A 23,921-nucleotide genomic window follows, 5' to 3' on the forward strand; every position below is an offset into this window, starting at 1 on the left:
TGTACTCACCCCTCTCCACAGTCCCCACCTGTTGTTGCTCAGCGCGGCTGACTGGTGCTCAAACCCCTCCCCCTCCTGCCATAACAACACATTTGCCATTGACCTACATTAGTCTTCAGTCTCAACTAGCCTTTGTGTACCTCACCATCAGTTTTTGTGCGTGCCTTTTCTGTTTCTGTGCGTTTGTTTTGAAGTGTAGAAGTTCATGCGCAATAGAATCAAAAAAGAAGTGTCGTCAATACTCAGCTGAGTATTTAAAATTTGGTTTTATCGTGTTAGCGCAAAATATGCAGTTTCCACATTGTCTTTTGTGCAATAAAACATTTACTAGTAATGAAACCATGAAGCCTTTGCGAATGAAACATCATTTATCAAGAGTACACAGTGATAAAGTGAGTAAAGAACTTAGTTATTTTCAACACCTCAAAGCAAAAGCTGATAAACGGCCCAATGTGAGTGAAATTTTAAAAACAAGCTACCGATCTCGACAAAGGTCTTCTTGCTTCTTACGAGGTGTCTTTATTGATCACTAAATGTGGTAAACCTCACACAATTGGCGAAACTCTTGTTTCACCGCCTACCAAAAAAATGCTGAAATCATGCCAAGCAAGGGCCCTTGTAAAAAATCAATCGGTTCCTTTGAGCAACAATCCTGGTTCCAGGCGAATTGATGAAATGGCCACGGACGTTGAATCCGAACCCACCAATAGGTTGAAAAACTAAATTTGCATTGCAGATTGATGAGGCAACTGTGATTGTTAACAAAGCTATTTTTCATTAGCTTATGTCAGGTTTAACAATGAACAAAAGGAAATTACCAAGGAAATGTTGTTTGCTAGAACTCTGATCATTGATACGAAGGGACCGTCGATTTTTGAAGTCGTGCAAGGTTATTTTGAGGAAAAAGAGATTCCCCTAACGAACGTGAGTGCCTGCGCAACAGACGGTACTCCTGCCATGTCAGGTCATCATGCTGGGTTTCTAGCCCACCTTAAGAAAGGAGTGCCAGAGGTCATCACTATTCACTGTGTCATTCATCATCAATACATAGCTGCGAAAAAATTGAGTGGTGTCCTGCATGAAACCCTACCCTCAATGACCATCTGTTCGGACAACTTTGCCATGAAAATGATGAGGAATTCAAATACTTGCTTCTACATACGACCATGAGGTGGCTTTCCAAAGTTAACTGTTTGCGCCGTTTCTTCGAATTATTTGACACGGTTACTGAGTTTCTCGACATGTCTGATCCTGTTTTAAGTGAGAATTTGAAGCAACACAAGTTGGAACTTGTGTACATAACAGATATTTTTGAAAAAATGAACAAAGTCAATATAAGGCTTCAAGGAAACAAGATGAACCTTATCAAAGCAGGAATTATTTCATCATTCATCGCCAAGTTTGATATTCACAAGGTAAATATTGGCCTAAAGAGCTGATTCATTTTCCGACCCTTAAAAGGTGTTCAGTGTCAGATATTGAGACTCCTGAACTCCCAGAGGACAAAATCCTAATTTTTACTGATCACCTTGACTAGTTAAAAACTGACATGGAATCAAGATTTGACCAAGTTACAAATTACGGATTGAATTCTAGATCTCGTTTGAAGCTGTCGATAACCTTGATAACTCTTTGCAGAAGGAGTTTATGGATCTGAAGTATGACTGTGAGGCAAACATTATTTTCAAGCAGAGCGGTTATGAGTTAGCCTGAGTGAAGCTTATGGACACTTATCCACAACTGTGGAGAAAACCTGAACCACTTCTCATCTCGTTCCCGTCAACATATTTAGTTGAAAAAGGATTTAGTTCTGTTCTCCACCTCCTCACAAAACAAATAAGTTGGACATATGCCTCGAAGAAGACTTGTGCCTAAACTTGACAAACATAGAAAGCCGCACATTCAAGTTTTAACTGAAATCCACTAAGCACAAGGCAGCCATGGAAAAGGTAAAATAAAACAATAACAAAGTTTTCAAACTTTCATTAATTTTTTCAAATTTTAACCGTCACCTTTTTCAATTTTTCCAGATTCTAATTTAAAATGAGAACATGTACTCCTGTTTTTTAAATGTATATCAATGATCCTAGTTTATTATTTCACTTCTTTGTTTTTAAAAATCTCTGTAAAAATGTACTTTCTTTTTTTGCTATTTTGTTTAAGAGTGACCGGATAAAACTCGTTTGGTTGTTTTTATATACAGTAGTAAAATTGTTTACAATAATAAAACTGCTTTATTATTTACACTTTACTTCAAATTAAAATTAGGCATACAATGAAAATGAAAAGGGGGCGATAGGTGTTAGTCAACCTCCAGAAAAGGGAGATGAGCTACAAAAGGTCGAGAACCACTGGCTTAACTGCTTGTCAAAGGAAGTATGGTATATATTCAAATTGAAGGGATATTTGTAAATATTTAAAAATAATTGTAACCTTTATATTATTTACATACAGTTGATGGGACCTCTGATCACTTACAGTATCAAAAGTGGTGGATAAGGTAAGAAGAATTCTTGCATTACACATAGGGCACCATATCAAGATGCCAATCATACAGCAGGAGAAAGCAGCCAACCACTTACTATTTGAGGAAATGGCCAGAGCTCATAATCCCAACAACTCCTCCATTCCTGGAGTGGAGGGTGTTATTGACTGCACCCATATCCGTATTTATCACATGAAGTTTAGAGACCATGCAGTAGCATTTCAAAACAGAAAAGACTATTTTCTTTGAACGTACAGGTATCTTCTGAGATACAACATGTCCTTTGATTACCTTTAAACAATGTCCAACAAATATTTATTTTCGCTTTGTTTATTTAGACTGTTTCTGGACCCTAAGGCAAAACTTTATATGTTGTGCCAAGCTGGGCTGGAAGTGAGCATGAAAGTGGTATATTTCAGAACACATGTCTCTATGCCTGTTATGTTCAAGGAAAGTTCACTAGTTGTCTGCTAGGGGATTCAGGACACACCTGCCAGAGAATTCTTACTCCATTATGAAATCCTATTGCTCCACCTCAATACACATAGTGCTTCTAGTTAATTATATTTTTATGCAGTTTGGACATACATCCTATTCTTACTGATACGTAGCTATTAAAATGCCTTGTAATTTACAGGTACATCAGGGCCCACGAAAGGACAATGTGGTGGAGATACTGTTTGCAGTATGGAAGAAGCAGTTTCCTTGTCTCGCAGTTCGCTTGAGAAACAAGCTGGATAATGCCCCAAATATCATAACTGCCTGTACAGTGCTTCACAATTTGAGTCGTGGCTCAGACAGTACAGTGCTAGAGTTCTACAGTAAGACTAAACTGGCAGGTCCCAGCTGCTCAAATATATCAGCCTTGTGTTGATAGATTTACTGGCATGTAAAAGAATTCCTGTGGGACAACATTCCGGTATCTCAACGTTTCAGAAATCATAAAAGTCATTGGCAGGATGAAAAACTGAAAACATTATTTACTATTAAATGGCATCCAACAAAGCACAGTTTCCCAGGTTCACAGCATTTTAGATATAAATATATAAACAACGGTGATAAAAGATGTTTCCTGTTCATCACCATGCCTACAACATACCTGCCAACTTTTAGAAATCAAAAATAGGAAGATTTTTGAAATTCTTGGATTTCATCAAGTATATTGCACCACGGTATCGATAACGAAAAAGGGGCAAGATAAAAGGCATACATATCTACGGTCACAATGCAAAATTACCATTAAATTTAAAATCTTAAACTAAGAAAACATAAAAATGGTTACAAGAAAATGTACCTAATCATTCCCATTTATGACACATACTTACAAATAGTAACATTTAGGCAGGTAAATCAAGAACTGACAACAACTTACCAACAGTGAAAATATACACATGTAGGTGAGAGAGACTGCTGTGTTCACTTGTTTAGTATTGAACTGGCAGCTCACTTTGCCCTCTTGAAAAATACACTGCCCTACTGCTGCTCATAACACTTTCCACTAAGACTTGATATGACCACCAATACTTTACTGAGATTTTCACCATTTAGAGATGATCGGAACTGTGTCCTCATATTCTTTACCTGGCTCAACAATCTTCCACATTCGGCATTGCTGTGTGGGATTGTTAATATTGAGAGCATTAATTATGCTATTCTATTATATTTGAAACACCCATCTCCACCTTGTATAGCAGACCAAGAACAATCTACTCTTTCTCCTTGCACATCAGACAATGGTAAATCCTCCACTTGGAGAGCACAAAATTGGCACTGTAATGCATCCATAGCTTCTTGATTATCTTCACCATCTTTCACTGGCAATATAACAGGAAACTTGGAGACAAAATACTTTATGGCACTGAAGGAAGAGGTCTGCAAATAATGTATCTGAGCTACTTGAGCATTAACAAAAACTTCACTATTCAAATGAAATGTATGAATAATATCATCACAAACTGCGACAAAATACTTCCTGATACGCAAATAAGTTTTCTTCTCCTCAGGTGCCAGATTTTCTACAAGATGAGACGATAATAATAATAATAATAATAATAATAATAATAATCATAATAATAATAATAATAATAATAATGTCGTACGATGTCGGCATGTAAAAGATCTCTGGCGACACATTTGGTGTTTACCCGACAAAATTAATTGAATCTCAGCCATAGACACCCAAGATAGTTTCGGTTTACTCGGCCTGCCATCTAGTGGGGGCCTGAGAGTGAAACGGAACGTCGAAATTGACGAGCAGACAGCCAGATGGCGTCAAATTTGAAATGTCTGCACACGGTAGCTGAGGCCATATTATTATTATTATTATTATTATTATTATTATTATTATTATTATTATTACAAGATGAGATGTTGAGTAGCCAATTACTAAATCACCATCAGCTTTCTGATTCTCTCTTGTTTGATAGATGACTTTAATTTTTTTTTTGCTAATGGCTTTAAGTCGCACCGACACAGATAGGTCTTATGGTGACGACGGGATAGGAAAGGCATAGGAGTTGGAAGGAAGCGGCCATGGCCTTAATTAAGGTACAGCCCCAGCATTTGCCTGGTGTGAAAATGGGGAAACCACGGAAAACCATCTTCAGGGCTGCCGACAGTGGGATTCGAACTCACTATCTCCCAGCGCACCTCTAACCACACAGCCAACTCGCCCGGTAGACCACTTTTAAAAACTCTAGGTTTTTTTTTTTTTAAATGACCACTGGCTTAACAAACCTACACAGAATGTCCTTCAACATATCAGTCAGCATGGATTTTAGGAGATGAATATGAGGTGCTTGCAACTGAAGAACTTAATTTGTTTTCTTAAAAGTAGGCATGATAAATGCCAGAAATGAGCAGAACGCCAGAAAGAGAGAAAGAGTCTCTCCTCTCGTGAAATATTGGCACTGCAACTAGGCTCCTTTATTTTCTTCACAGATGGAGATGAACTACTCTCTGCCTTCCTTTTCCCAGAAATAACAGAAGCTTGGTCTTGTACTCTACTGACACAAGGACCACGTTCCATTTCTGTATCTTCATGTGACCTTAGCTTAGAAATTTGAAAATACTTCAGAGAGATGTGTCTGCGTCATTGGTCTGTTTCACCTCATCCTTAAAAAAACTCTGCAGTGGCTCCCACTGTGAAATCAACCTTTCCAAACATTTCCCCAAGGATAACCAGCATGTAAACACGTTTTATTATCAACATCAGTTTAGTATAAAATTGATACATTTTGAGATGATCTTTTCTCTTCAAGCTTTTGTCTAAATAATCATAAGTATCAATTAGCATCTCATCGGTCTTGACAGGAAGGGAGTCTGCACCCTTCATTATAGCCAAATGAATCAAATACCATGGGCATCCCATAATAATACTGTTTTTGCACTGCTCTCTTACTTTAGCTGCAACACCATTTTTTCTGCCCATCATAACAGGAGCATTATCTGCACTGAAAGCTATACAGTTTGCCATCAGAACATCATCTCTTTTCAGAACATCCAGGAGTAAAGTAGCAATATTAATACCAGTAGAGTTGCCTTCCAAATTTTCCAAGGATAGCAAACGATTTTCAATCTTTTCAATTCTTTTTTTGAAAAACAAGATGATGACAGGGTACAGCTTACTATCTTTATCATTGCTACCATCAGCTGAAATCGCAAAAGGTTCAGTCTTTAAAGTCTGAATCACCGTACTATCTGCATCACAGGCCATTTCATTAATTATGGCTAGGGGCCGTATTTTTTTGTAATAGTGATACGCACAAAATTTTTCATATCTTCTTTCTAGCCTATATATGACCTTGTAGGTACCGTACTGTAACGTATTTTAGCAAAATGAACTCGCGAAATATTGCAAAATCTGATTTATTACGCGAATTGCGCAAATAATCACGAAATATACGCCACTTGGTACGAATCGTATCGGAAAAGATCTTCAATAAACGTTTAAATGCTTCTGAGAACTTAACTATAGTAGTTTCCTTCTCAGTTGATTGATAGCGCCGTATATTCTCTACACAAATGCACACAAAGCAATGAGCCCTGTGTATCGGAAATATGTGTATTCAGTTCCGCGATCTCTAAGGCAATCATTAAAAATCGATATCTGTTATCGATTAGCCTACAGCAAATGGCGTTGTGGTCGTAGCAAGATCGGTTGTAGATACAGCAGTGCGCATTATACTCTTTCGCAGTGAGTTCTCCACTTATGAAACTTTATCAGCAAATGTTCAGCATTTAAGTACAAAAATGCTGAAAACTAAAGTCACAACATTTTTTCCGAGGGCCGAGGAATACAACAGTGAGGCGTTCTATGTATTTGATGCTACAAGGAAGATTGTAATGTGTAAGTACTGTAATATTCGCATTACGTGAAAACGAAGAGGCACGTGCGATAAATACTGTAGAGAATCAGAAACACACAAAAAGAAGAAGAATGAAGCAAATGAACATAATTTTAAGCGGCAAATAACAATCGACGATACTTTACACATCGCAAAGGAGTTGAAAAGTGATAGAGAGCAATTTGTAATAGACACAACAAAAGCATTCATGCAAACCAGCATTTCTATAGAAAAATTGGATGATCCTGGCATGAGGACATGGATGAATATAAAAGGAAAGTTAAATAATACCGACTTTATTATAAAATATGACGATATTAGTAGGCCTATTGTAAATAAATCTCACCGAACTCGATAGCCCCAGTCGCATAAATGAGGCCAGTATCCAGTAATCGGAAGATTAGTGGGTTCGAGCCCCACTATCGGCAGCCCTGAAGATGGTTTTCCGTGGTTTCCCATTTTCACACCAGGCAAATGCCGGGGCTGTACCTTAATTAAGGCCACGGCTGCTTCCTTCCAATTCCTAGGCCTTTCCTATCCCATCGTCACCGTAAGACCTATCTGTTTAAACATAAGAGTTTCATTTTTGGTCCGTATTGAACTGAGAATGGAAGATAGGAAAAACTAGAAAGGTTCCACCTTTTCAATACAAAAATGTTATAGGTTTATTTATAACATGTATTTGCACTTGGGACTAGTTTCAACGCTGTGTTGGCGTCATCATCAGCCAAAAAATGGGAAAATAGGCCAGTGTGTAGGCATTCATATTACACAGGGTGTTACATTAAACAATACAAATCTTGCAAGGAGATAAAAACATGGATGAATATAGAAACAAATGAATCGTTGAGAAAGCAAAAGTTATACATGTTAAAAAATAACCTTAACCACACATCTTGCAGTGCGAAAATATTCTTCTTGAATGATTCCTGAGTATAAAACACACGCGCACACATTTCTGAAGAGCCAGCAGGCAGGACAAAGTAAAGTGAAACCTTAAGAGATCTTCTGAGAAGAGTTCATCTTTTTCTATGTTCCAATTAAATAATGAAGTCTCCCTTGAGTTCCTGATAAACATACACAACAGGAAATTCTCCTTCACTCTCAACAATAGCTATAAAGACCAACGGTAAATTTCATTTTTCAAAGACGTGAAAGCATGATCTTGAACGTGATGTAACTCCTTTCATTTAACCCATTTTTTACACTAGGTGTTACATTAAATAATATATCTCACGAGGAGATAAAAACAGGGACGAATGTAGAAACACATGCACCGTTGAGAGAGCAAAAGTTGTACATATTAAAAATAAGCTTAAACACATAACTTGCAGTGCGAAAATATTTGAATTTGAAAGATTCTTGAATAAAAGACGCACGCGCACACACTTCTAAAGAGCCAGCAGGCAGGAAAAAGTAAGGTGAAACCTTAAGAGTTCTTCTGAGAAGAGTTCATCATACTTTCAATGTTCCGACTAACTAATGAAGTCTCGTTTGAGTTCCTGATAAACATACACAACAGGAAATTAAACAATATACATCTTACAAGGAGATAAAAACAGGGAAAGTTATACATATTAAAAATAGTCTTAACCACACGTCTTGCAGTGTGAAAATATTCGTCTTGAATGATTCTTGAATACAAAACACACGCGCATACAATTCCGAAGAGCCAGCAGGCAGGAAAAAGTAAAGTGAAACCTTAAGAGTTCTTCTGAGAAGAGTTCATCATTTTTTCTATGTTCCGACTAGCTAATGAAGTCTCCCTTGAGTTCCTGATAAACATATACAACAGGAAATTATCCTTCACTTTCAACAATAGCTATAAAGACCAACGGTAAATTTCATTTTAAATATTGTGCAGAGACGTGAAAGCATGATTATGAACATGATATAACTCCTTCATTTAACCCAATTTTTACACAAGGTGTTACATTAAACAATACACATCTTACGAGGAGATGAAAACAGGGCCGAATGTAGAAACAAATGCATCGTTATGCATATTAAAAATGAGCTTAACCACACAACTTGCAGTGCAAAAATATTTGCCTTGAATGATACCTGAATATAAAAAACGCACGCGCACACATTTCTAAAGAGCCAGCAGGCAGGAAAGAGTAAGGTGAAACCTTAAGAGTTCTTCTGAGAAGAGTTGTATTTTAAATACTGTGTAGAGATGTGAAAGGATGATCTTGAACATGATATAACTTCTTCATTTAACCACCTATGAAAGTCTCTCTCTATATTACATAGCTTCAATAACAACCATTCTGTAGATGCACAAAATAATCTTGTAATCTTCACAGGTCCGGTATTCAGCTCGACAGGAATATAAAATTGGTATTCAGGAATACGTTTTTGAGAGTTTGGAGGTTGACTGTGCCAGAATTTGTGGTGTATTGTTGCAGCATTACGTGTAGGGGGGGGGGGGGGGGCCGAGCATTCAAAATTCCGATGTCAAGAAAAAACTTAAATAAAGAATTGAACACCATCCGCTCTATAGCAAAATTCAATGGATATAATGAATCCTTTATTGAAAGAATAATCAATAAATTCAAACACCGCCCAAAAACCACCCTAATAAAAGACAATACTAGCACTGCCACGTTTTCCACACTTACCTTCAATAAAGAAATTTACAACGTCACTAACGTCCTTAAAAAACACAACGTTAAAATAGCCTTTCGTACTAACAATAGAAGCACAGAGATTCTACACAACTCTTCATCAATAAATAAAAGTAGTCCTTTTTCTAAATCAGGTGTATATAGGTTTTCTTGCCAAGACTGCAAAAGTTCTTACCTAGGGCAAACAGGACGCAGCTTTAAAATCAGATATGCAGAACATGTCAATGCCATAAAACACAACCGTTTTTCCGCGGTCGGCCTACATATAAAAGAATTTAAGCACAACTTTACTGAAATCAAGACCTTGAGGTACTAGATATTCTAAACAAAGGTTCTCTCCTAGACGTCACTGAAAACCTCTATATTCATTTAGACCAATATTTCAATCCCAACCTAAACTTAAATGATATCTCAGAGAAACCAAAGATCCTATTCGACTTTCTCATTGAATTTTTCAAAAACATGAATATCCCGAAAAACAGATCGGTCTTTCAGATTATGCATAATACTTTGTCACGCCACACACTTTCACCACATCACCCTCCATACTTCCCTTCCTTCCACTCCTCCTCCCCTACCACTCCTCCCCTCCCCCCTCCTAATCCAACAATGGCCGCTCCCCAGACCTAAACTATACAACACGCTCTGTTTCTTCTTCATCTCGCGACATAGCTTTTCCGCATCATGTCCCGCAATAAACATCACAGAAACCTGCCCCCGCCCCCCTACACGTAATGCTGCAACAATACACCACAAATTCTGGCACAGTCAACCTCCAAACTCTCAAAAACGTATTCCTGAATACCAATTTTATATTCCTGTCGAGCTGAATACCGGACCTGTGAAGATTACAAGATTATTTTGTGCATCTACAGAATGGTTGTTATTGAAGCTATGTAATATAGAGAGAGACTTTCATAGGTGGTTAAATGAAGAAGTTATATCATGTTCAAGATCATCCTTTCACATCTCTACACAGTATTTAAAATACAACTCTTCTCAGAAGAACTCTTAAGGTTTCACCTTACTCTTTCCTGCCTGCTGGCTCTTTAGAAATGTGTGCGCGTGCGTTTTTTATATTCAGGTATCATTCAAGGCAAATATTTTCGCACTGCAAGTTGTGTGGTTAAGCTCATTTTTAATATGCATAACGATGCATTTGTTTCTACATTCGGCCCTGTTTTCATCTCCTCGTAAGATGTGTATTGTTTAATGTAACACCTTGTGTAAAAATTGGGTTAAATGAAGGAGTTATATCATGTTCATAATCATGCTTTCACGTCTCTGCACAATATTTAAAATGAAATTTACCGTTGGTCTTTATAGCTATTGTTGAAAGTGAAGGATAATTTCCTGTTGTATATGTTTATCAGGAACTCAAGGGAGACTTCATTAGCTAGTCGGAACATAGAAAAAATGATGAACTCTTCTCAGAAGAACTCTTAAGGTTTCACTTTACTTTTTCCTGCCTGCTGGCTCTTCGGAATTGTATGCGCGTGTGTTTTGTATTCAAGAATCATTCAAGACGAATATTTTCACACTGCAAGACGTGTGGTTAAGACTATTTTTAATATGTATAACTTTCCCTGTTTTTATCTCCTTGTAAGATGTATATTGTTTAATTTCCTGTTGTGTATGTTTATCAGGAACTCAAACGAGACTTCATTAGTTAGTCGGAACATTGAAAGTATGATGAACTCTTCTCAGAAGAACTCTTAAGGTTTCACCTTACTTTTTCCTGCCTGCTGGCTCTTTAGAAGTGTGTGCGCGTGCGTCTTTTATTCAAGAATCTTTCAAATTCAAATATTTTCGCACTGCAAGTTATGTGTTTAAGCTTATTTTTAATATGTACAACTTTTGCTCTCTCAACGGTGCATGTGTTTCTACATTCGTCCCTGTTTTTATCTCCTCGTGAGATATATTATTTAATGTAACACCTAGTGTAAAAAATGGGTTAAATGAAAGGAGTTACATCACGTTCAAGATCATGCTTTCACGTCTTTGAAAAATGAAATTTACCGTTGGTCTTTATAGCTATTGTTGAGAGTGAAGGAGAATTTCCTGTTGTGTATGTTTATCAGGAACTCAAGGGAGACTTCATTATTTAATCGGAACATAGAAAAAGATGAACTCTTCTCAGAAGATCTCTTAAGGTTTCACTTTACTTTGTCCTGCCTGCTGGCTCTTCAGAAATGTGTGCGCGTGTGTTTTATACTCAGGAATCATTCAAGAAGAATATTTTCGCACTGCAAGATGTGTGGTTAAGGTTATTTTTTAACATGTATAACTTTTGCTTTCTCAACGATTCATTTGTTTCTATATTCATCCATGTTTTTATCTCCTTGCAAGATTTGTATTGTTTAATGTAACACCTTGTGTAATATGAATGCCTACACACTGGCCTATTTTCCCATTTTTTGGCTGATGATGACGCCAACACAGCGTCGAAACTAGTCCCAAGTGCAAATACATGTTATAAATAAACCTATAACATTTTTGTATTGAAAAGGTGGAACCTTTCTAGTTTTTCCTATCTTCCAGACCTATCTGTGTCGGTGCGACGTAAAGCAAATCGCAAAATAAATAAATAAATAAATAAATGAATAAATAAATAAATAAATAAATCGCCTGGTTGAGTTGTAATAATGTTATTGTTTTTACGTCCCACTAACCACTTTTACGATTTTCGGAGACGCCGAGATATCGGAATGTTATCCCACAGGAGTTTTTTACGTTCCAATAAAACTAGTAACACGGGGCTGACGTATTTGAGCACCGGGCTGAGCCAGGATTGAACCTACCAACTTGGGCTCAGAAAGCCAACGCCTTAACCGTCTGAGTTACTCATCCCCGGCCGGGCAGCACCAGCATATCCATGAATATCTTCCAGGGATAATATGGCTTTGCAAAATGCAGTGAAAGCACGTGTGATAGAAGAAAAGAAAGAAGACATTGTTAGTGATGTGTTAAGAGGTTCGATAGAAGACCACAGTAAATTTTCACCAAGTGTTCACAAGCATTATGGTTTCCGACGTCTAATGTGGTCAGCGAAAGGGGATGCTTTGTTTACAAAAAAATATACTTTCTGACTGTCGCACAACTCTGAATCCTGATAATGTTGAAACCATGCATAGTTTTTTACTTTGGAGACAAGTCATTCAAAATGTAAAAACTTGTAGAACCAAACCAAACCCCGCGGCACTTAACGCCCTGAAAGGGCCTTGGCCTGCCCAGTGACCGCTATTCAGCATGAAGACCTGCAGATTACGAGGAGTCGTGTGGTCAGCACGACGCATCCTCTTGGCAGTTATTCTGGGCTTTCGAGACCGGGGCCGCCATCTAACCGTCAGATAGCTCCTCAGTTCTAATCAGGTAGGCTGAGTGGACCTCGAACCAGCCCTCAGGTCGAGAGAAAAATCCCTGACCTGGTAGGGAATCGAATCCGGGGCCTCCTGGCGAGAGACAGGCACGCTACCCCTACACCACGAAACCGGCAAAAACGTGTAGGCTATGTATAAATTTCTAACTTCATTTCGAGGTTTCGGTGATTTATATAGGCCTACCCGTATTTATTTCTATAACATTTTGTATATTTGGTTGTTCTAAGGTTTAATAACAATTTAATACATTACAAGTGTTCACTTTAAAACCCCTAATCACAAAATTAGTAAGATTTACCCCATACCATAAGGAATATTTCACAAGAAACATCGATCAGTATGACAATTTATTTCACGAAATACCTACCGAAATAGTGTTAGTTAACACCGAAATCAACAGTTTTATTTCACCAAAAAATAAGGCCCTTAATTATGGCAGATGTTTTTGTTCTACTACACACATACTTGTTCGCAATGTCTGAATCTGAGAACATCTTTCTGAACAATGGTCCTGTGTGATCAAAACAAGACAATGCAAGGTTATGTTCAACAATGAACACCGTGAACAAACGTTCTGCTGGAGTGACTGCATCATCTTCCTTCCTGCCTACAAACAAATTACTTAATTTTTTGTTTCTCTAGAGACAGCTAGCACTATCTTTGTGTTTTTGTCTGATACTATGAGCTACAATATCAGTCTTCTCTCCATGCAAGATTTATATCGCACCAACACACAGAACAAAATGTATAACAGTTTCCTTTATTAGACTGTAAAATGAATAGAAATTAAATATTATAGGTATTCCTGAACACTTGGAGATAACGTCTGTTATGTTTTGTTGTCATAATGTGAAGAGAAAATACCAGAAACGGTCACCAACACAACTCTTTGAAATGCGTTCAAGTCATTAAAATTATGAACTAAGAATGAACAAATGCAGTGAAATACGCTAAACTACCATATACAAAACAGATCAATATGTCTCTTACATTATTAACATACAATTTCGACAGGGGGTAAAGCACAGAACCACAAAAAAAAAAAAAAAACACATGGCCTACAACTCCAATGAAACTACGCACAGAAACGAGCACGCAAACCACACAATATCAGACTCATTCTTTCGTCTCGATTAACGGAGTCGCTAGTGCACACTAGCTTCTCTGGCTTGTAGGACGACTGCCGTCCCAAATTTCCAGCTGAACAGCACACACGCTGCTATAGAGAGCGGGAAATACGATACATGAAGGCAACGGATGATACACTCACCAAATAAAGTATCAAATAAATATACTTCAAAATGAGGTTGTGTAAATTAGACAGGCGCATAAGAATTTATCCTAGGAGAAGAGTATTGACTGTACTGGAGGATATATTGGTCAAAAATAGGAATAAAAATAAACTGGAAAACCAGAAGACGAGTTAAAAACGGAAAGTTTCCGGGTAAATCGGAAGGGTTAGCTGGTGTGCTACAATGTTTTGCGTTTCCTAGACAGTGTTGCCAACTTAGCGGATTTTCCGCTAAATTTGGAGGAATTAGAACACTGTCGGCGGAGAAATATACCATTTAACGGACAGCGGAGTTTTTGGCGGAATTCTAGATTTATTATAGTGGAATTAAGCATTTTATCCATCTTACTTTTTAAAAGATGTACTCCAGTCTGTCTCTGAGCTATTCCGTATTTCTTGTCAGGAGCTAGCAGTCGCATGAGGAAAACATGTTATTTGGATTTGATGTTATGAGTTCATGGTATCATAAATTTGTAATGCGTGCGTAAAGGATACTTATCTCTTAGTTGACGAATGACGAAAGATAATGAAACTGTGAGAGAGTAGCATTTATATTTATGCTATGAAGGAAGACCGTTTAATGCACTGGCCTGTTCTGTGTGTGGCCCTTGCGTTGTTGTTGTTGTTGTTGTTGTTGTTGGTGGTGTTGGTGGTGTTGTTGGTGTGAGGTGTGGCTATGAAGTGTTTTTCATCAATTATATTATTATTATTTACGTAGTTATGTACGGATTTTACTTGGTATAAATCGTGGTCGTATGATTTATTATTTGTGTATTGTATGATCTGTCTTGTTTAACAAGACATGAGAGGTTATGTCACAATACATCTGCTGTATCTGTATTAGTAAAAGTTTATTTAATGTAAGAACATGTAATTTTTAATAGTATATAATTCATTATTACGTCTAAATATGATGTATAAATTCAATGTAACATTGTGCAAGAGAGGATAATAGTCCAGAAACACATCTTGCCACTAGAGCTGTACACAATATTATATTCATTTGTAAATAGGTAGTTGGAGAGTGGAGAAAATTCAAGAAAACATGTTGCATCATACTGTTCTAGAAGCCTGGTCCGACAAGGTATATAAACATATGGTATAGAGTTGTTAGAGAGAGTTGCTAGTGAAAGTCGTTACTCAAGTGAACTCATGTTATGATTTTGTTGTGTTGGTAGTTGGTTGACATGCTAATGTCTTCTTCTTCTTCTTCTTCTTCTTCTTCTTCTTCTTCTTCTTCTTCTTCTTCTTCTTCTTCTTCTTCTTCTTCTTCTTCTTCTTCTTCTTCTTCGCAGTGTTTTGTTCACGATAGCATTTCATTAGTGTGTGTGTGTGTATAACTTGTACGTAATTTGTAAAAAAAGCAGTGTACACAATTGACAGCATATACTGTGTGCGTCTTTGTAGTTACGACAAAATGTCAGGATTTTGATTATCTCTCCTTGAACTTTAATTCCCTTTTCAAATTCCTCTTTGATTTCCTTTACTGCCTGATCTATATAAAGAATGAAAAGGAGGGGGAGACAAACTGCAGCCTTGTCTCACTCATTTCTGGATTGCTGCTTCTTCAAAGCCCTCTATTCTTATCACTGCAGACCAATTTTTATACAGACTGTAGATAATTCTTCTTTCATGGTATCCCATCCCTATCACCTTCAAGAATCTCAAATACCTTGTTCCAATCAACATTATCAAATGACTTTTCTAGATCTATAAATACCATGTGCGTGGCTTACTTTGATCCTCTCAGATCAGACGTAAAGTAAGGATTGCTTCACGTGTTCCTACATTTCTTCTGAAGCCAAACGGATCTTCTCCCAACTCAGTTTCAACTTGTCTTTCCATTCTTCTGTATATAATAGGTGTTAAAATTTTGCAGGCATGAGATACTAAATTAATAGTGTGGTAGTTTTCACACTTGTCAGCATCAGCTTTCTTGGGAATACAATAGAAATCCATTATAGCAAGAATTCACAACAGCAAAAAATTTACTCGCTATAGCGGACTGTCGTTATACCCGATTTTTGCAAAAAGTCAGGAAAACCCCCATACACATAAAAATCCGTATCCACACTATGGATACTTGTTTGTTATTTTTCGAAATCCGATACTACGTGAAAGTTTATGTTTAATTTCATTCTGAAAAAATTATAGTACTTTATTTCTCTGAATCTAAGACAACCCCTACTTTTTCCTTCAAAAAATTTAAATCAGGCTTAAAAAGTGCTTTGTAAAATCATATGAATGCCTTTCTTGTACACTACACATTTTAATACTATTTTTAGACGCCGAACATTGGCTTTAGATACGCCGTATTTTCTGTTTTTTTGTTTTTTTTGTTTTTTTTTTTGGCTGCATTTTTATTCTTTATTTTAACAAGTTTAATAACCATCAACTTAAAATTGGCATCATAATATCAAAGAGAACCCGTTGAAAATTTGCTGGCAATACCTATTCTACGCATCTCTACAATACAACGCTCCATCAGGAAATATTCCTGCTTACTATAAAACTCTTACTTTCACCCAGCATCGGTTATAACTGGCTGCCGCTACATGCCTGTATCGCTTGCTGGGTTCGGCCAACTTCAGCAGCTACCGATGTATAGGTCTAATCGCGGACATTCAAGGTCAACGGAAGAGTTTATTGCACCGCGGAATGGCCATTCCGCCCTTGCATTTTTCGTGCACATGCCTGACAATTTTATCATTGACTTCCTTAAAGCATCCCTGTTGCGGGCCACTGAATGCATTTTTTGTGGAGTACGCAATTTTAAGCTATCTTTGTCTTCACGCTGACGCCGAATATTAGTTAGGCCTATGTCGTATCTTCTTGGGGCTGCACAATTATTCTACAGATAGGAATTTTGAAGTAACAGACAAAAATTGTCGTTACTTTTACATATAAAACATCTTGAGGTAGATAACTAGTAATAATACACGTTATTTTCAAAGTACCACATCAGCTAAGGAGTTGGAATGAATCAGGTGCAGGCTACATGACAACTGACTCGAGATCAAGGGAAAGCTTAGGCTGTGGATAGGCGAGATAGGCTAGTGGCTTCACGTCGCACCGACACAGATAGGTCTTATGGTGATGATGGAATAGAACAGGCCTAGGAGTTGGAAGGAAGCGGCTGTGGCCTTAATTAAGGTACAGCCCCAGCATTTGCCTGGTGTAAAAATGAGAAACCACGGAAAACCATCTTCAGGGCTGCTGACAGTGGGATTCAAACCCACTATCTCCCGGATGCAAGCTCACAGACACACGCTCCTAACCGCATGGTCAACTCGCCCCATAGGCGAGATAGGAGTAGCCAATGAGAGAGCTTTATCTGAACGGCCACATGACCCAATGATGTACACATCGTCCACTCCTGACGTAGTGGCAATCTAATACAACTGATTTTAACCACATGATTCACAATCATAAGTTCTAGAAATAAATCTGAAAATTGTGACAGAATATATTTCAGTTACAACGGAGTACTCGTTATATGCCGTACTCACTATAGCGGACTTCTAGGTATAAAAACATTCTGCCGAAAATCAGATGCACGTCAGCTGTCGCATACATCTTAAACACTAAATGGAATAACCTTGTCATGCTATTTTCTCGTAAGGCAGTCAGTAATTCAGAGGCAATGTCATCAATTCCAGGTAAATTGTTCCTATTTAGCTCTATAGATATTGATTCCCATAGGGAACCAACATCTATATCATCTGATGGCCAGGCAGGCATCAATTTTTGGTAATGAGACAAAGTCTCTCATAGTGCATTGGCACTGCCGGTGGCTCTATGTAGCCTACGCAGTGGCCTCCACGGTATGCACTAGCCATGCGCCTTGGTGAGTGTGCTATTTACCAACCGATGAGCCCAACTTAGCACACAGGGGCGAAACGCTGGCAACCAGGAATGAGTTAGCTGGAAAATTTATGATGTCCAATAACAGACCATTTATATTGGTATTATAAATTTACTCATTCGGGACAAATATGGCTCGCTCAGTTCACTCTATTCCATAGCAGCTGGTATCCCAACTCTTGGGACCTCTTGCTAGTTGCTTTACGTCGCACCGATACAGATAGGTCTTATGGCGACGATGAGATAGGGAAGGGCTGGGAGTGGGAAGGAAGCAGCCGTGGCCTTAATTAAGGTACAGCCCCAGCATTTGCCTGGTGTGAAAATGGGAAACTACGGAAAACCATCTTCAGGGCTGCCGACAGTGAGGTTCGAACCTACTATCTCCCAAATACTGGATACTGGCCGCACTTAAGCAACTGCAGCTATCGAACTCGGTCAGAACCTCTTACTAGACCACTCAGCCATTGTCAATAGTTCACGAACTAGGACATGACTACAGTAACCCACACCACAAACCACACCAATAATGTACAGGCTGAAAAATAGCCTGGTATGGTTCAATGTTTCCGAGTACAACACACAATGCTGGTGGAAAAACGAAGAAAATTTTAGGAATGTTGGCATATCAAGAAAAGTATTAAGAGTACCGAAGACAGGAAGTTTTTGTGGAACTGATCAGCTTGTTAGTGTTACTGAATACACGCAGGAGAAACTAAACCAGGGCTATCCAATAAATTTCAAAATTATTAGAATGAAGGAGTTGGAAGTGGCAAATTAGTTGAAGTAATAGAATTCAAGGCAAGCCTGGGGTGGTGTAAACAAGTGATGCAGCATTTTGGACTGTGTTCATAACGGAACACTACTAATACAGAATGTCTTGCTGCAGATTAAGCCGCCAATTTGGTTGGCTATCAGCGTTTATGATTTATCATGTTTTATCATCCTTTCTGGTCTCTTACTTTGCGCAAATAAAAAAAAGACTATAATGAAGTTAAGAATTACCAATATTAGACAGACAAAATAAGGATAAATAGTAGCACTATAATTAAAAAAATCATACACCCCTTTGACCTCCTACAACTCACGTTTAAGAATTAGTCTCTCATGGTTTCATACCTGGACTTCCAACGCCCACTGTATTGCAGACAGCTGTGATAGCTTTAATGGCATCACGCCGACTCTCAGACCATTTAAGGGTAGTAGGAGTAATCTGCGCGCAGGCAAGAAGTGCTGGGATCACGTCATCAAGATGTCTCTCAAGCATAAACTTTGGAAATGAACCTGTTATGAGAATATAATCAAAAGTTAGAAACTAAAACATTATGTGAAACAGACCAATAATATATCATTATTCAATTTGAATTCAGATAATGTGATAAGAATGAAGTCTAGGACTCTGTAAAGAAATGGATTATTTGCAGAGATGCAGTATTAGAAACAGCAAAAACAGATCATGGAACAAAAGCATGCAGAAATAAGGTTACTATTATTCATGGTCTATCAAAATTAATGTACATCATGGAACAAGTAAATGAACTTAATCAAATCACAATTGCACACAATAAATTAAGGAATAAAAAATAGTAAATAATACATAATGGACAAACTTTAGAGCTATAAAGAAACAAAATGAAACAAACTACACAAATAATGGATACTGTTAACGTTCTGACCTCTCAAAATGCATCTGTATCTCAGACAGAGAAATGAGAAATATAACAGCAATGGCTCCAAGTATTAACATTGTAACATTTCCCCTGTATAAACATCATAACTACAGTTACAATTTTATTTGAGCTAACATTTTTCCTACGAGACAGCGTTAAGATCTATTATTGCTGCTAAGTTTGGGACGCAGAAGATATAATTTTATACAGGTGAAAAATACTGAAGTATTGGCTTTGGTGATGGTTGTAAGTCAGTTTGGCTATTCTTGGACTTACGATGTTGATACTTGTAGCCGTCGATAGAGAAGACAAACAGATAAAAAGCAGAATAAACTATTATTATGATGGTAGTGATGATGATGATGATGATAGTTGTTTAAATGGGCCTAGCATCTAGGTCATCGGCCCCTGATGGCATAAGATGAAATGAAATGGAATAATAAGTAAAATTTAAAATTTAAAATTTACTCACTAACCAGGATCTAAAAATGATGAAGAAAAGGATTACGAATTTGAAATAATATGTGGATTTAATTCGCAATGCCTTATTGTCCCGCAAAATGATTTCAAACCAGATTAAAATAAAATTGAACAAGGCACTGTCTTTGAAGTCACTTTTTTCCAGCTTTAAAAGTCGAACCATATTCAAATACACAAAAAGATACCTAAAAACAGTCAAAAGAATAAAAGTGTACAATAAAAGGGAAAGTTCAAAATGCAATAGAACACTTCTAAAAATGGTAAAACAGACCACTATCTCTCACAAGATGACGAGGGCTACCAACTGCTTATCATCTTGTAGAATAAGGAAGATGGTACTCAGAAGTTTTAGACTACAGCCTAGATTGGTCAGTTCCATGCACTCCGTAAGGATATGTACTACGGTCAGATGACTGCTGCAAGTACACACTGGGGGTGGTCTACTCCAGTAAGTAGGAGTGCTGATCCACAGACGACATAAAACCACTGCTTCTCTCCGAGAAACCAAAGGGAAACCTTCCATACATTTGTAGTTCCTTTAATAATTGAGAAGGGTGGCCTGCCACTTCAACTTTCAATGGATCATCATCAAATGTTGATATACAATAATAAAGTTTTATTATGAATCCATCTGTTCAATACATTATAATGTTGTCACATTTAAAATATCTTCATTAGTTAAAAAGTTATATATGGGACATGTTTTGCTCCCTTACAGAGCATCATCAGCCAAATCTGTGACAACATTATAATGTATTGAACAGGTGGATTCATAATAAAACTTTATTATTGTATATCAACAGATTTCAATACGGATTAAAGCATGAGATTAGTCACTTGCAAATCATCAAATGTCTCGGCTGAGAATGAATATCACTGACTGGAACCTTGTAAGGCAACCAGGGCGGAGGGGGAGGGTAATGTGACTGCCTCCTTGGCAGCCCTATCAGCTAACTCATTTCTACACCCGTGTAGCCTTGGGAGCCACAGAAACATAATTCTGGTGCTAACCCTACCAAACTCAGCTAGTAGATCCTGGATCCAATGTACCAGAGGATGTTGGGGGAAACATGAATCAATAGACTGTAACGAGCTCAAGGAGTCAATGCACAACAAAAAGTGCCAACATTCACTGGACAGCATGTACCATAAAACTTCAAGGATAGCATAGAGCTCTGCTGTGTACATGCTACAGGTTTCAGGTGGAGGAAAAAGAAACCTCTTATTATGGACAATGAATGCAAAGCCTACCTTCACTTCTGCCCTCGAACCATCCATGTAAATAACCGCTAAGCCTGGATACTGGCTAACAACGGACCTGAAGAGCCTCCAATAAATAGTGGAGTCCGCGTTCACTTTTGGGCCGGTGTGCAATTAAGGACAATTTCAGATCATTGTATTAACCAAGGAGGTACCTCACCTGTCGTCTAGCAGGACAAGGTACAGAAGGTGTATCAAACAATCTGTAACTGCTATCCAAACTTACACCAACCAGCTGTGTTGCTTGTGGATTAGTAGCACACAGCCAACGCTTCTATTTATGTAATATGTAGGGATAGCATGGGTGAAGTGGTATCTGATGCAAATTCACAGCATAGAACAACAGTGTTTGCTGGTGCCTCAGATGTAAAGGTGCCACACCAGATTCAGCGAACAGGCTAGCAATGGGGCTTATATGGAAAGGTCCCATTGCCAACCTAACTCCGCTGTAGTGGATGCTATTTAGTTTAACAAGAACGGTTTTCTATGCTGATCCATATGCTGCACTGCCACAGTCTAATGTGGATAAAATATGTACCCTATAAAAGCGCAGGAGCACTGTGCAGTCAGCCCCCAACACAGTACCACTAGGAAACTTCAAAATATTCAGTTTCTAAGCACATTTGACTTTTAATTTTCACAAGTGCGGCTCCCACGATAATTTACTTTCGAAAAGGAGTCCAAGAAATCAGTACATGTCAAATAAACAAAGAGCGACCTCCCCTAAATAAAGCATCCTGGATAATAACTCTCCAGGCATACCAAGCGGTCAGTGGTGGAGCGAGCAGCTCGAAAAGTACACTGGCACTCGGACAAAAGTTCTCTTTTCTCCAAACACAACAAAAGACGCCGATTCATAATCCTCTCAAACAGTTTGCACAGACAGTTGATGAGACAAATAGATCTGTCACTTTCTGCATATTCTTTGCGATCCTTGAGGAGAAGAATTACTACACCCTCTCGCCACTGTGATGGAAATTCACCTTCTACCCAGATTTGGTTGAACACTTCTAGAAGATATATGAGGATGGTTTGAAAAGTTTTCGGAATCACCGCTAGATGTCAGTGCTAGAGCAACGAGGTTCCCGCGCAATAATCACACATCCTTTGTGAGTGAACACGTGGCACGTCAGTGCTCTAGCTGCAGGAGTGTGATAGTGACGACTCTTTGCTGTTGTTCCCGCGTAGTGATTTGTGACAATGGAAAAAACTGAGATTCAAACAGTGATTAAATACTTTGTAAAGAAAGGTATGAAAGCAAAGGAAATTCATGCCGACTTTCAGAACACACTGGGGGACTCTCCTCCTTCATTTTCAACTGTTGCCAAGTGGACCAGCGAGTTTAAATTTGGTCGGGAGAGCTTGGATGATGATCCACGTAGGGGATGGCCAAAAAGTGTTATGACCCCAGAATTTATCGCAAAAGTGCATAAAATGGTCATGGAGGATCGTTGACTGAAAGTGCGGGAGATTGCTGAAACTGTAGGGACGTCTTCTGAACGGGCATAATATATTTTAACCGAAGAATTGGCTATGAAAAAATTATCCGCAAGATGGGTGCCGCGGCTCTTGACATTGGACAATAAACACACCAGATTGGAAATGTCCGAACAAAGTCTGGCCCGTTTTCAGTGCAACCAACAAGATTTTTTGCGCCGGTTTGTGACTACAGATGAAACTTGGGTCCACTACTATACCCCAGAGACAAAACAGCAGTCAAAGCAGTGGAAACATGCTGATTCACCACCACCAAAAAAAGCAAAGGCAGTGCGTTCGGCCGGAAAGGTCATGGCCTCAGTTTTCTGGGATGCAAAAGGCATTCTGCTGATAGATTATCTTCCTACTGGCCAAACAATTACGGGGCTATACTATGCAAACCTCCTAGACCAACTACAGGAAAAGATAAGCGAAACAAGGCCTGGTTTGGCAAGGAAAAAGGTCATCTTTCATCAGGACAACGCTCCGCCGCACACAAGTGTTATTGCCATGGCAAAACTTCATGAACTGAGGTACGAATTGTTGCCACATCCACCTTATTCACCTGATTTGGCACCATCAGACTTTCATCTATTCCTCAAGCTGAAAATTTTCTTCGGTGGACAGAGATTTTCTACAAGGGAAGAACTGACAGCCGAATTGGAGAGGTATTTTGCAGGCCTGGAGGAATCTCATTTTCGAGATGGGATCAAGGCATTGGAACATCGCTGGACCACATGCAGTAGTCTACAGGGAGACTATGTTGAAAAATAAAAGCAGTTCCACCGAGGTAAGATACTTAATTCTAGTACATTCCGAGAACTTTTCAAAGCACCTACGTAATAGGCTATCATTGCTGAGGTGTTTCAACATCTGGATTAGGATGTTATATGGTACAGGAGCCGTGTCGATGCAAAGAGCCATGGCAAAGTGGAGTTCCCGCTCTGTAAAGGGCATGTTATAATCCTCTAAAGCGAGAGTGACAAAACATAGATGATGGTGTTCTGCCTCCACCAAATTCGGGAAAAAATGTGCAGAGATT

At 38.4% G+C, this 23,921-nt stretch overlaps 1 protein-coding gene across 1 annotated transcript in view; it reads right to left on the reverse strand.

Moving 5' to 3' along the window:
- Tbcd (tubulin folding cofactor D) overlaps positions 1–23,921 on the reverse strand; it is a 278,977-nt gene that overhangs the window by 81,669 nt on the left and 173,387 nt on the right. Inside the window, exon 13 of the mRNA XM_068226641.1 lies at positions 19,113–19,277. Within this exon, the coding sequence (XP_068082742.1) occupies positions 19,113–19,277 (165 nt within the window). The remainder of the gene's footprint in view (positions 1–19,112; positions 19,278–23,921) is intronic.

Source organism: Anabrus simplex, chromosome 3 (genome assembly GCF_040414725.1).
Source record: "Anabrus simplex isolate iqAnaSimp1 chromosome 3, ASM4041472v1, whole genome shotgun sequence".
Lineage (NCBI taxonomy): Eukaryota > Metazoa > Arthropoda > Insecta > Orthoptera > Tettigoniidae > Anabrus > Anabrus simplex.